Source organism: Channa argus, chromosome 1 (genome assembly GCF_033026475.1).
Source record: "Channa argus isolate prfri chromosome 1, Channa argus male v1.0, whole genome shotgun sequence".
Classification (NCBI taxonomy): Eukaryota; Metazoa; Chordata; class Actinopteri; order Anabantiformes; family Channidae; genus Channa; species Channa argus.
In genome coordinates, this window is record NC_090197.1 from 52,272,745 (window position 1) to 52,286,568 (window position 13,824).

General features: G+C 39.7%; 1 protein-coding gene across 1 annotated transcript; it reads left to right on the top strand.

Annotated features, from left to right (window-relative positions):
- Positions 1-658: 658 nt before the first annotated feature.
- On the top strand, positions 659-12,531 carry kcnk18 (potassium channel, subfamily K, member 18). Its single transcript, XM_067475836.1, has 3 exons — positions 659-1,090; positions 1,323-1,469; positions 11,428-12,531. Exons 1-3 carry the CDS (start codon positions 862-864, stop codon positions 12,270-12,272), a joined length of 1,221 nt encoding a protein of 406 aa, XP_067331937.1. The 5' UTR covers positions 659-861; the 3' UTR covers positions 12,273-12,531.
- The last annotated feature ends 1,293 nt before the right edge of the window (positions 12,532-13,824 follow it).

Below are 13,824 nucleotides of genomic sequence, written 5' to 3' on the forward strand. Positions count from 1 at the left end.
CAACATCCCAAATTTGTACCTTACGGCACTTTACAGTCTATAAAACATAAATACAATCTGTCTTTAGACCCTCAAATCAAATAGGGAAAAAATAGAAGAAAGAGAAAATGTTCAAATCAAATATGGACTAAAAGACAAAAACACCAAGTGAAAAGTGATTTTAATGTCTTTAATTGTAAATGTCCCTAACGTGTAGATCAGTTGATACAGTGTGGGAGCAGACAGGAATCTCAGTTTGAACTAGTGTGAGATGAGTTTACCTGAGATACGGAATATTCTCTAAAACAATGTCAGCAAATGTATCAAAGTTTAGTGAAGCAATAATTCTCCTGCGTCCCTGTGCAAACATGTCAGAGTATCGTGGGGAAAGACACTGAAGTGGCCGCTGGTGTGTGACTACTACTAACACTGATTGTAATAAAAAGTTCCATCTTCAAAATTAGTAGTAGATCGTTTTTGGGGGGCTACAGGTTTATATTTTTATAAATTGTGTTGCAGGAATAAAATGCGGTAAAATGTAAATGGAATAAAATGTAACGATCAATAACTGCTGTGTAAATGTTAATAAGGCTGCCAGGCATCGGTCAGGCTCCCCGAGGACTCCGGGCAGTCAGAGGAGGTACTAATAGCTATGGGGCCAATATAGGCTGTGGACATCTCCCCGGAAGCTTCGTCCCATCATGTGTTGTGTTTACTGCCTCACTGTCTCTTCGCAGATTGCTGGAGCATTTTTACTGCCGCGCACAGACGCGCACACACACACACACACACACACAATCTATAGGGACCGTAGTGGAGGAGTCGATCTGCAAACACACACTCTAGGAGCTGTAAGAGTGGAAGCGGCGGGTGAAGAAGAAAATGTCAGTGGCAGTGAAGAAGGGAATAAACGTTAAATCCGAACTCCGAAAATGCGCGGCGCGTTTCTGGCAGCTCTTCCCGCACCTTTCTCTGTGCCTGTCTCTGGTCGCCTATGCAGCGCTGGGTGCGCTCGCCTTTCAGCATATTGAAGGACAGAGCAATTCAACTGCACAGCTGGAGTACTCGGAATTCCTCAGCCAGATAGTCAGCACCGTCCAGAACTTCACCTGTAAGTGTCCACACACCTCTGCAGAAGTACCATCGGTTTCCTACGTGCAACACAACTTTAATCACAAATGTAGACGCCATGGTTTCTTTATAATGTTGAGATATTTGGACCTAGACATGCACATTTGTTTTCCATAGCCTGTAGATACAGCTCGTTCTTTTAATATCACTATGACACCTACTCCAAGCCCCAATTCATTAGCTCTAAGTCAATATTTCCTCTGTGTTTTTAGGTAATGCCTCCTGCTCACATCAATATATAGTGGAAGAAGTAGAGGCCATGATGCAAAAAGATTTCAAGTCCATTTGGCTTCAGAGACCTGACAGATGGAATTTTTTTGGCTCCATGTTCTTCTGCTGCACCGTTTTCACAACGGTTGGTAAGTCCAAAAAAAAAAACAGTGGTGTGTGTGTGATGTGTCTACAGATGTTCAATTATGTTCCTGTCTTGGGAAAGTGTGATCTGTTCCAGATACTTATGTTCCTTGAAAGAGTTATTTTTGTCCCGTTAGAAGCCAGGCTTTTAGTAAACCCTAATTCTTTCACAGTGTTTCCTCACATGACCCAAAAACATAAAAGCATTTCATGAAATATTCCTTTTTTTAAATCTCCAAACACCTTAAAAAAGAAAAGGAAAAAAAGCTGAGAAAGCTCAGTTTTCATTAATCTGCACTTGTCCCAGCAATGCCCAGTAACATCATGAGGAAAGCTCAGGAAGTGGGACCTTCCAAATCCTAATGACACCTCAGTCTGATAAGAATGTCGTAGTTTTGAGGGTAATTGTGTCAACTGCTTGAGTAAGTGTAATGATATTTCACTGGATAAATTAAAGCCTTTGTTCACACATTCCCTCTGCGATAGCTGTACAAAATCTCATTGCAGTCCTGATGTTTCACTGAGATATTGCACGACATCAGGATGCTGCTATAGTCAGATCATGACCAAAGTCATTGAGGTTTGTCCTCTGGGGTCATTAATGTCTGTACAGAATATTAACTTCAGTAATTGTGAAATCAAAATGATAGTGGTCCTGATATTTTATATATAAAACGTAGCTTAGAAGATTATTGGGTGAAATTCTTAAACAGTGAAGTATTATAACATGAAACCAAGTTAATAGCAGTAAAGATTAGATTTAGAAATTTGATCAGATAATTGGTCAGAATAGACTTGGGCATCGTGGGGATGTTGATCTGAAACTGTAACGCTACACGTGAACATCAGTCATGTTTTTCAGGAGACGTGTTTAACGTGTAAAACAGGTTCGATGAAAAGGGTATCCTGAAAATGACAGCACTTCTTCGGCTTTAAAACAAGCCTGTGTTACACAGAGTCATTACCATCTTCTCTTAGTGTTCTCCAGAGTGCATAACTTGTGGTTTGCTGCACTTTGGTACTAATGACTGTGTTCTCAGCTCCTTGTATTTATGTTGCCAGGCAGTAAAAATGCTTATTCGCTGTGGGCTAATCTTTGTGTACTAAGCAGTCAGCAGTCATGTGTACACTGTACATGTCAGGAGGCCTGTTTTCCCCTTAATAATATGCCGCTTTAAACAAGACATTACATTAGCATTTAGTCATTTGGCAGATGCATTTATCTAAAGAGACTTCTAAGTGAGTGACAAAGCAAGTCAAGAAGAAGACATTAAAGCTCAGCGCTATGAGAACACATGTTTTCGTTTTTGTAGATTTAAGTGCATAGACAGCTTAAGAAGAATTGAATATCAGATTAATGAGTTTTGTTTGGGATCTTTTGCTGTGGGGTGTGGGGGCCACCAGATGCTGTTTGCTGGCAGAGTGTAGCTGATGGTAAAAATTACTGTGAGCAAGTGCAGAGATCCGAACAGTTGTGTTACATGTGTCTTATTTGGCTGATTAAAATTCAATTCAATTCAATTCAACTTTATTTATATGGCGCCAATTCACAACAAAGTCATCTCAAGGCACTTTACAGAATAAAGTCAAGACTAGAAAGATGTATAGAGAGAACCCAACAATTCCCCTGGAACAAGCCATAGGCAACAGTGGAGAGGAAAAACTCCCTTTAATGGAAGAAACCTCCAGCAGAACCAGGCTCAGGGTGGACGACCACCTGCCTTGACCGGTTGGGGTGAGTGGAAAGGGGAGAGAGAAAAGAACAGAGCAACAAAAAGCAAAAACAAAACACCGGGCAGGTGTGTAGGACCAGTAGCTTCACACTGGAAACACACAGCTTCAATGCCGGGGGACACCTGCAGAAAGGGACAGAGAGAGGGGGACAGAGAAGGACAAAGACAACTACAGGAGAAAACACACAGAGTAAATGTCATACAGTACTTACAATTTTGAACTGAGAAGAGAGGAGAGAGTGACAGGAAGAGGTGGGTCCCCCAGCAGTCTAAGCCTATAGCAGCATAACTATAACTAACTATAAACTTTATTAAAGAGGAAGGTTTTGAGCCTAGACGTAAAAGTAGAGAGGGTGTCTGCCTCCCGAATCAGAACTGGGAGCTGGTTCCACAGGAGAGGAGCTTGATACCTAAAGGTTCTGCCTCCCATTCTACCTTCGGACATTCTGAGAACCACAAGTAGGCCTGCATTCTAAGATCGAAGAGGTCTACTGGGATGATATGGTGCTATGAGGTCTTCTATATATGATAAAGACTGAATATTCAGAGCTTTATATGTAAGAAGCAGGGTTTTAAATTCAATTCTAGATTTAATGGGAAGCCAATGGAGAGAAGCTAGTGAAGGTGAAATATGATCTCTCTTGCTAGTTCCAGTCAGCACTCTTGCTGCAGCATTTTGGATTAATTGCAGGCTCTTTAGGGAGTTAGTGGGGCATCCTGAAAGTAGGGAATTACAGTAGTCCAACCTAAAGGTAACAAATGCATGGACCAGTTTTTCGGCATCACTGAGACAGGATGCTCCTAAATTTGGAAATGTTCCGTAGTTGGAATAAGGCTGTTCTAGAGATTTGTTTTATATGTGAGTTAAAGGACAAATCCTGGTCAAAAATAACTCCAAGGTTCCTTGCAGTAGTACTGGAGGCCAGACTTATGCCATCTAGTGTAACGATATGGTAGAACGTCATTTTTCTGAGATTCTTAGGCCCAAATACTATGACTTCAGTTTTGTTTGAGTTTAGAAGTAAAACATTGTGTGACATCCAGGCCTTTATTTCTTGTAGGCTTGAAGCTTGATTAACTGATTTTTTTTCATCTGGTTCCATAGATAAATATAGCTGGGTATCATCAGCATAGCAATGGAAATTTATGGAGCGTTTTCTAATAATGTTGCCTAAAGGAGACATATATAAAGTAAAAAGTATTGGGCCTAACACAGAGGTTTGTGGAACTCCATATCTAGCAGAGTGGAGCCTTCTGGCGGGAAAACAAGAAGAGTTTGCGTTTCATCGGAAGGTTCGCTCAGAGTGATAAGACCTGTGCAATGAATGCCAGAGATATTCTAGAAAAAGAGAGAGGGCAGCACGGTGGTGGCGCGCTTAGGTTTGCATGTACGTAAATTGGTGACTTTTAAATTGACTGTAGGTGTGAAAGTGAGTGGGAATGGTTGTCTGTCTGTGAATGCCTCTCCCCCTATGACAGCTGGTATGGCTCCGGCCCCCCACGACCCTGAACAGGATAAGTGGTTACGGATACTGTATGGATGGATGGAGATGGCCATTTATTTCTCCACAATAAATGGTCAAAAGCAGGCTTCTTGAGCAGTGGGGCAATCTGGGCCCTCTGACACGTGGTGGAGAAAGTACCAAAATGACCAAGTATCTCAGAGTTCGCTCCTAAGTGGCCAAACATTCTTAGAATGATGCAATTTGGGTCCTAGTTTAAAGAGTAGTAGTTTTAGCAATTTATCAACTTTCTTCTATCTCCACGAAAGGCTGGGAGTGCTTCAGAGGTGTTCTAACGGCTCAGGAGTGGCCAGGAGATCGCGATTAGATAACAGCAAGGGACCAAAAGAGAGATTTAATTACACAGATCTCATAAAAAAAAAATTTTGTTTGTACAAACCATACCGAGACCACCTCAGGGGGTGGAGGGAGAAAAAAGCATTCTCACTGATGTCGTCAATGAAAACGTGCTAGAACTAATTGAGTTCAACTCCACGAAAACCAGCTCACTTTATTGGGTGATCTGGCAAAGCACCTAAGACTGAAGTCTTTCCAAGAAGTGTTTTTTCGTCCTGTCCTCCACAAATCAGCGGGCTGTTGAGACTTTGTGTATACTTGAGTTTGCTGCCCCATCAGAAAGATCATTCTCCCCATTAAAAAACTGCTAACATGGCTGCAAAACACCATGGGCCAGAAGAGGTTTTCTTTCTGTAATGCACAAAGACAGACTGGACATACCATTCCTTCTTAAGAACTTCATTAGCAATACGCATAAACAAAAGGCCAAATGTGGTGCATCCAAATATGCGTAAGACATGTTCACAACTACTGCCCAGAATTTGTTCTGTTTAGTTATTTGAGTTGCATTGTGTGTGTGTGTGTGTGTGTGTGTGTGTGTGTGTGTGTGTGTGTGAGGGTGTGCAGACACTGTGAAACATTCAGTGAAACATTGAACTGAGAGGGACGTCTTCAGCACCAAGGACAGTGCCTGAGCTATTTTTGCCATTATCACCAATTCTAACTATAACAAGGCTTTATGTGTAAAAAATGCACAATGTTAGTTATAATACGTGGTGATCATAATACATTTGTTATGATTAAAACAGCATCATGTGTGCTGTATGTGGCATCACCCTTTGCATTTTTAAATACAACACTGGTTGATGTGAAGAGATGTTTAAATGATGAAGAAAAAAATCGAATTTAATCAAAATTTAAATAATTTCTTAAATATTTTGAAATCTGCAAAAAACAACATCAGCAAGAGGCAAACATTAGCGGATGGACATGTTTTTTGTGATTCACACGTTCTCATGAAAATGTGTGAAATGTGTCTTTCGTTTCAATTAGACAGAAAGACTGACAAGCACAGCATGTTTGTACTATTTTAAAGACTCAAGCTGTTAAACGAGCTGATCTGTGTGAAATTGTGGCTTGTGGTAACAGTGCGCACAATAATAAGATACAGTGTTTTTGTGTGGGATCACATTTAACCTGGACAATTATTGTGAAAAAGTAGCCAAATTATTATCGAACAAAAGTGCGCGTATCTGTACAACTGCTCACTCAGTGGCACCATGATTCAGCACTTCACTGGCAGAAATGCTCAATTTACAGGCTAAACTTCACCAGGCAGCATAAATTGATACTAGTTGTATGAATTTTGCATAATTTTTTTTTTTAACATTTCTGATACCAAACAAACGCTCCATTAACACACTAATAGCCTAATTATATACAGTATTTCTAAAAAGGGTTTAAACTTGAGTTTAATACCTTTTAAATCATTTTTTAAACATGCCACCCTCCCAGTCTTGTCCACTAAAAAAAATTCTACATCTGCTTCTGGATCAGTGACTTTTTTGTTTAATTTTGTGTTATCATTTTAATATTTACACTGGTGCAAAAAAGTTTGGAAACAAATACACATTTTTGCTATATATATATATATATACGGAACAATGGTAGAATCAAATTTGACTTGTATGGATTTCTGCAAGATACTTTATGTTAGTTTTCTACATCACTTCATATTTGCTTTCTTTTTATTCAGCCTTTTATTTCGCTGCTTGTTCTGTCTATAGCCTTTGATTGTGCTGTAAAATGCAGATTTTGACTTGGGTCACTCAGTTTGGCCTGACCTGACCTGTCAAGGGAAATTTTGTGGCTCTACATGACAGAATGACAGAAGGCAGAATGACCAAATTATATACAGTAGATGTCATCAGTACATGTCTATGTACTGTAGGTGGTACTGTAAGTGGCCAAGGCCTTTAAAACCCTATTGACATTACAGCAAATGCAAAAATGAAGAAATGTGAAAACCTAATTATATATTTACTTACTTTCATTAGTACAATAATAATTCATAATTTGTATTTTAATTCTAATCACATGAAATTCGTACTATTTTTGATGGACACGTTTGTGCTAAAGTGCAAAACACTTGCTGGCTCTCACCTGTTCCAAGTAGATTCCTGGTGTCACTTTTCAGGGTTTGTTCAGGCGCAGCACCTTGCTGAATGTGTGTCGCTGACTGCGGGGCCAGATGCTCTTCCATTTATCTGAGAAAACAGAAAAGTTGTTTTTAGCCTTGACAGAAGGCTTTTGTTTAACATATTAAAATATAAAACTTCTGTATCACAATGATACAGTACATTTTTAAAATTATTATAAATTATTACTATTTTTAATTGTGTTTTTTTTTTTCATCTTCCCTCTTGCTGAGGCCTGACCTCCACTTTGAATACCACAGGTATAGGAATCTGTATGATTTCATGGTATTGACTTTGTTAGACCTCGAACATGTTCCTGCTTACAGTTCAGTCACATACAGTATTTGCATTACTTGAATAGGCCAACAAGCTAAGATCCTAAAAATAGACAAAGGCTGCAGCCTTTTGCCTTCTGTGGCTGGTGTCTCTCATGATCTGAGGGCAGCTGTCGGATTGTTAAAATAACTGGCGACTAACAGACCTGTGCCTGTTGCATGTTAGTGATGTGATGCCAATGGCTCATTCACGGACACAGACACAGAGTTTTTTTAAAGCATAGCTGGAATTGTTTCTGTATTAACTCATTGACTGATCTGAAAATAATCACAAACCCACTGCGGTTTGGTTGGTTTATGCCCTTAGTGTAATCAGCTGAGCTGATGTAAAAATCATGCTTGTGCAAACAATAAGAAAAAACCCACAAATTACTAGAGCTGCAACATAAAGTGAGCTTGAAGGGTTAATGAACGGAAAGGGTAGTTTAGCGTATGTTGAGGAAGATGTTTTGTTAAAAGATGTTTTATATCATTGTAGAGAGAGTGTGTGGGGGGGTTTATGGCTGTCCTACCCTAGATGATTATGAAATTGTGCCTGTGGAGGAGATGAGGGATAGAAATAAAGAATGTGATGAATGGTGTGGTTGATGGTACAGGCAGGTAATGGGAAAGGAAGATAAATTAATTGTTCGACACAGTCTCATGTCAGTGTTCACAACCCTGTCTCCTAAAAAATAAGTGTCTACACAGTAATTTATTTGTTGTTTTTACAAAGATTTGGTTTGGGACGGTGGTAGTTTTACAAAGTGTAGCTTCTGTCAAAGAGTCCTTCCTGTTTAGGTCACCGCACCTGAAACTAAATGAGCTTGGTTTATACACAGAATTATCTAGATCTCTTCATGCTTCAACTGAATTCACTACAAAAAGTAGCTAATGATCATTTCACCACTGTTGTTGTCCACGTCCTCTGCTACATAAAACCCAGCTTAGTTTCTACAAAGACAAAGTTTGTACCTGATTCAGCTCCAACTTTTATTGCTTGTAATGCGAAAATGTTAATGTTACACTCACCAGGTCGTCTGACCTGGTGAGTGTAAAATGGGAGACAAGAAATTCAGGAGAATAATTATAAAAAGTTGTTTTATTTCGTTACTATGAAAAGTAATATATACTACGCAACACATTAGCAGCTTAATGCATTAGCTCTTACACTGACACAGCATAATATTGAAACAATATTGTTTTATAGTTGCTGTGGCTCAAGGGAGAGCCTGAGGATGGGCTGCTGTTCCAGTGTGGGGAGGACAAGCTGTGAGTACATCATGAACTACAGGGAGGTGTTTGTTTGGGTAGCAGTTGTTGAGGAGTGTGTCTAACGTGGCTCCTTGGACTCAGTTTATCTAAATGTGTGTGATCAAGCAATGAGCACAGTGCATGGTCTGCAGAGAAAACACGATTTCAAATTCAAACTTTATTAATTGCAAAGGGAAATTAATTAGCATTGCTACAGCTGCTCCAAACAAGAAAGAAAAAAGACAAGAAGTCACATTAAAAAAAAAAAAACACAGCAATACAAAAGCCAAACACTGTCAACAAGAACACAGAAAATCCAAGAGATTTACATCAAAAGTACAATTACTGAATGAACAGAAATGGTAGGATGACATACAGTAAATAATGATGATGGTCAAAAAACAGTTAATGGTCATGATAACGTGTGGCTGTGATAAAAATGACAGGAAAACGTGATTGTGCAGTTTTTAGCCCAATTGCAGCCCCCCTTCCCCTACTAGTAGGGGGGTGAGTTGTACAGTTTCCTGGGACAAAGGATCTGCTGTGGGGCTCTGGCAGTGATCAGTCTCTGGCTGAACATGTTACTCTGACAAAATAGCTCACTGTGCAATAGTTGGGAGGGATTTCAGACATGTATGTTGCTACAGCAGCAGACCACAGCATAAAAGAGGGAAGTTGCCCCCACAGACTCAGAAAACATCTGAGAAAAGGGCCTACAGACCCTAAAAAGGGCAGAACCTTTTCGCATATTACAGCCAGCTCTGGTTACATGTGAAACATCATTCTTTAATTATATGCATTTGCTGCTCTATGGTTTCATTTTAATTAGCTATAGAATTCGTTTTTCTCCTCCTAATGCTAATGCTAAAATAAAATCAGCAACTCCTTGATCTGAATAAACTTCCCCATTCATTCCTTTAACCTCTACACAGACAAAAGCAGTTCAGTCTCAGAAAACTGTTGGTGTCACGAACAGCCTGTTAAAAGCTCTGTTACAGTTTTCAAATCTGGGGCTGTGGGTCCGACCGCTGTCCGTGGTGCTGAGCAGAGCATCAACAACACAGGTTTTTCCTCACAAACCACACACTCACTTTGTGTAATGCAACCAAGCTTTGAGGGTCTGCAGCAGAACAATACAGCAACTTTTTCTTTAAGACTTCTTAGCTTCCATATTTGGCTCAAACAACCACCAATATAGGTCAATACATTTTTATACATTAAAAAATCTGTGTTTAGCAACTAATTAGCAGTAGGAAAAGGGAGGCTGCCATGCAAGGTGCTTACCTGACCCACCAGGAGCAACTTGTTGTTCAGTGTCTTGCCTCAGAACACTGCAACATGTATGAGGGAACAGGAACACAAGCACTGACGCTGTGGCCCATGGACCTTATGCACTGACCTAGAGTGTTTTTAAAGGTACTTAAATATCAAATCAAAAATGCAGACACTCTAGATATCTGAGAGTGAGCTGGACCAAGAGGTGATCAACAAAAAGGCAGGACACTGACTTTACAACAGTTTCAGCAACCTACAAAATTTATACAGACCAAAAAATAGACGCCACAATTCAAATTGAATTTCACACAGAAATACAATGCTACACAGGAGAATGTTGAACAGCCTGGAATATTACAGTTTATGGCGTTTGAGCATGATGCTGACAGTTGTTTTAAGTAGGAGTGAACCTGAACCTATGTTGTCCGTTTATTGGTATATTGGAAAAAACATTCTTTTTCCTCCACGTTTCCTCCATCTTCATACTTGTACTTAATAAATTTAAATGAAACCAGCATAAACTCAAACCCAGTAATTAATGTCTTAGTAATCTGAAAACATTTGCTTTGCCAGTATTTTTTTTTTCGTATGACACATATCAAGATATATGACCTTGTGTTTTTTACAGTTAGTTAATTAGACTCTTTACTTTTGCTGTCTCACTTTTTTTTAATTTAATGTGTAACATAGATCAGTTACTTCCACATGTGATGAGCACTAAAAGGAAGCCAGCTAATGGCTAATTGCTTAGCACAGGAAGTTTGCAATTCAGTGCAGAGAATGCACTTTCAGAAAAAGCTTTTTACAACACCACAAAAACCTTATTAGATGTTCTTAAGAGGCAATATGTCCTTTTTTTGTCTTGTTAGTGGTGAACTCCATTCATTTATGAAAAGCCGGCATAATGAGAGTTTAAGAAAAGAATTGCCAATAGAAAACTATTGTGTCCAATCATTGTTGTACATGTATATAGACTTAACATTACATGATCACACAGTATTTACTTGTTATATTGATTCCTCATTGTAATGTAATTTGCATTAATATTTATTGTACATATACTATATACTGAACTTCTTGCTAACTAGGTTTGATGAAGACAAGTATCTTACCAAAAAAAGTGAATATGTTTGATACATTGATGCTCTGAAAAAGTGATGATATATGAATGTTTCTTCACAGTTTGTTTCTTCTGCCCAACAATTTCAAAACGAAATTAAAATAGGTTTATATACATTTTACATTTAATGGGTTTCACTGAAAAAAATGTTTGAAAAGATGCAAAATGTATTGTCAGATGCATATTTAAAGGTCTGGAACCAACTTTGCTCTGATTTTGATGTAAGAATGTTCCATTCTAACATGTCAATTTTCTCCACTGTCGTTGCAGGGTATGGGGAGATCTATCCAGTTACCCTGCTTGGTAAAGTGGTTTGTATCTTGTACGCCATGGTGGGGATCCCACTCATGCTTCTGGTCATTCTAGATGTGGGAGACTTCCTTGCTTTGCTGATGTCCAGAGCCTACATTCGCATTCACAGTCTATGTAAAATCCTCCGCTCCAACACATGGTCACCGTGGAAGGCTCGGAAGACAGTGGCGGAGTCAAGCCACCAGGCCCTGGAGGATGGTACCTTTGTTTTCAGCCATGATGTGGTTGTCCGTGAACCGCTTGACATCCGGCAAGTGCTGCACAGCCAGGCAGATGTTCAGCGCAAGTCCATTCAGCTTCAAAACAACAGAGAGATATTTGAGAAGCTTCTGGCCAGGGAGAATTTGCTCAGGAAGGGCCCCCTGCTCAGGGCCTTCTCTTGCCCAGATCTAGACCAGCTGCCACCAGCACCCAAGGGTTATGCAATATGGGACTTTACAGGCTTAGGGGAGGAAATGGAAATGTTGGATGTACCATTTGTGCTAATTCTTTTAATCGTCTTTGCCTACATTTTATTTGGTGGTTTAATTCTGCCATTGTGGGAAACTGAATTCAAGGGATTTGACCCCTACTATTTCTGCTTCATCACACTCACCACTATTGGTTTTGGTGACATTGTACCCAATCACCCAAAGTACTTTATGCTTACCTCACTTTTCATAATTGTTGGCATGGCCATCATGTCCATGGCCTTTAAGCTAAGTCAAACGCGGATTGTGAGCTTCTACCGCCAGTGCATTAAGTTCATCAGTAGGGGAAATATAAAGACGAGAAATGAAGAAACGAATAGAATCACTAAGTGACCAAATCACTGATCTCAAATTTTAGGCTTGTTTTGGGCTATAAGCATGAGCAAAGGAAGTTTGCATGTGTCAAATACTTAGCAGAGGAGGGTAGTTTTCAAAGTAATTTCTGAGAAGTACTTCAGAATTTGGATACAGTATCTAGCAGGGAAATGTCTTAATGTATCAGCTCTTCTGGCTTAAAACATTACAGAGGACAAATACAACAGCCACCACTGACCACCACTAAAAGTATTACAATAAATGCTTTTTCATTTTGTTTTGGTTTAGTTCTTATATTTGAATGTACAGCAGCACTGGTTTGGATGCAGAAAGCATTGATGATGGCTGACACTGAAGGTATAAACTGGAAAACTGAAAAAAAATATATATATAATAAATTTAATATAAGTAAATATAATATCTCTCCTACCTAAACCACTTCTCAACACGAGTAAAATGCATATTTTATCTGTGTGTCATGTGGTCTCCCACATCTCGCTTTTCATCACAGTTATCTTTTCCTGACCCTTTTCTTGTTGCTTCAGCTGGAAAATGTTAGCTACAACTGGAATAATAGTTCGAAGCTAAATTACACTGGTAAATGGTAAATGCTCGGCACTTATATAGCACTTTTCTACCTATTGGCACTCAAAGCGCTTTAGACGCTTCTCATTCACCCACTTGCACAATCACACACACACTTACACACCGAAGGGGGAGCTGCTATGCAGCAAAGTTGGGGTTCAGTGTCTTGCTTAAGGACACTTTGACATGTGACAGGATGAGCGGTGGATCAAAACAACATCCCTCGGATCGGTGGAAGACTGCTCTACCTCCTGTGCCGCAATCGCAGGTTACAGACTGGTATGTTTAGTTACAATTTAATTATTATGACAAACCAAATATGTGCCAGTAAAGTGTTATGTAGATAATTTTATACTGAATTCTGGAGGACTTGAGAATAGGAGTGATATGCCCATGTTTGTGCACTTTCATCTGGATCCTGGCAGCACGGTTTTGTATGTGCTAGACCTTTTGAAAACTCTTGCCAGGGATCCCGGTGAGCAGTGCGTCACAATAGTCAAGCCTGGAGGATACAAGGGCATGGATGAGCTTTTCCGCATTAGATTGGGTAAAACTGGGATGGAGCAATATTTTTGAGGTGGAATAAAGATGATTTGCAAAGGTGTTTAATGTGGTTATTAAATGTTAGGTGGGGGTCTAGGCTCACACCAAGGCTGGTAACTGTAGATGAGATTGGACTATCCTTTCCAGAAAAAGTGAAGGTGTTTATGAAAAATGACTGGACCTGAGGATGGGTTGGGGTGCCAACCAGTGTGGAATCAGTTTTTGAGCTGTTTAATTAGAAGAAGTTTTGGCTCATCCATGCCAGGCATGTGGTCAGGGTGGACAGCAGTGAAGACAGAGATGTAGATACAGCAGAGAGGCCTTAGTCAGTCTTGATGAAAAGCTGTGGAAAGGAATTCCATGCTGGATGATGACACCACTGAGGGGGAGTCTGAGAGTGGACCCTTGAGGTACACAACAGGTGACAGGAAGCATCCAGGAC

Excerpts from the sequence above, each read along its gene's own strand:
- kcnk18 (XM_067475836.1), top strand. The coding sequence starts at position 862 with ATGTCAGTGGCAGTGAAGAAGGGAATAAACGTTAAATCCGAACTCCGA. Across the intron at positions 1,091-1,322 it reads CACCGTCCAGAACTTCACCT|GTAATGCCTCCTGCTCACAT; the intron begins GTAAGTGTCCAC and ends CTGTGTTTTTAG. Across the intron at positions 1,470-11,427 it reads CACCGTTTTCACAACGGTTG|GGTATGGGGAGATCTATCCA; the intron begins GTAAGTCCAAAA and ends CTGTCGTTGCAG.